Source organism: Bison bison, unplaced genomic scaffold, assembly GCF_000754665.1.
Source record: "Bison bison bison isolate TAMUID 2011002044 unplaced genomic scaffold, Bison_UMD1.0 scf7180017864377, whole genome shotgun sequence".
Classification (NCBI taxonomy): domain Eukaryota; kingdom Metazoa; phylum Chordata; class Mammalia; order Artiodactyla; family Bovidae; genus Bison; species Bison bison.
The window spans coordinates 406,337-406,954 of record NW_011494949.1 but is presented as its reverse complement, the minus strand read 5'-3'; the positions used below and the strand labels follow the sequence as shown (position 1 = coordinate 406,954).

Genomic DNA, 618 nt, shown 5'->3' with positions numbered 1-618 from the left:
GGGGGCTCCGGCCGGGCCTGCGTCGGGGGGGACCCTGCAGACACAGCAGCCGTGAGGGCCTCCATGGGGCCGGGTCTGTCCCGCGGGACCTGCTGCTGCCAGGACCCGTGACCTGCAGGCCTGGTGCCCGGGGGCCAGGCCCCCGGGACTCACCTGGTCCGAACTTGGATGCATAGTTCTCGATTCCGGCCAGGTCCAAGTAGTGGTTCCTCCGCTCCGTGTTTTCATCCACGCAGTAGGGCCCCCGCTCCGAGCAGGGGTGGGGGTCGGCGTTCGGCCTCCTGAGAGGAGCGGAGGGGTTATAGCTCTGATCTCCGCTGCTCTGACCTGCGAGGTTGAGGACAAGCAGGGCCCGCCGGGCCCCAGGACTCCGGTGCCACCCTGTGGCCTCCGCCACCGTCGTCGCCCGGGAGCTGGTGAGGGCTCCATGACCGCTGCCGTTGGGGGTGGAACCACGGGGCCCGGGACCGAGCGGGCTGAGGGTCCGGAGAACACCCCCCCGCTGCCTGTGAAGCCCCGCGGCCTCTCAGACGACACTGGGCCTGTCCAGCTCCCACCCAGGGGCCGGCCACCCACCCCATGGCAGGGAGCGCCTGGGGCCACCCCAAGGGGACAGCC

General features: G+C 71.8%; 1 protein-coding gene across 1 annotated transcript in view; it reads right to left on the bottom strand.

Moving 5' to 3' along the window:
• Positions 1–618, bottom strand: part of NKD2 (naked cuticle homolog 2 (Drosophila)) — a 7,048-nt gene that overhangs the window by 902 nt on the left and 5,528 nt on the right. The window contains exons 3-4 of the mRNA XM_010857132.1: positions 154–281; positions 7–34 (exon numbers count right to left, since the gene is read on the bottom strand). Of these exons, the coding sequence (XP_010855434.1) occupies positions 7–34; positions 154–281 (156 nt within the window). The remainder of the gene's footprint in view (positions 1–6; positions 35–153; positions 282–618) is intronic.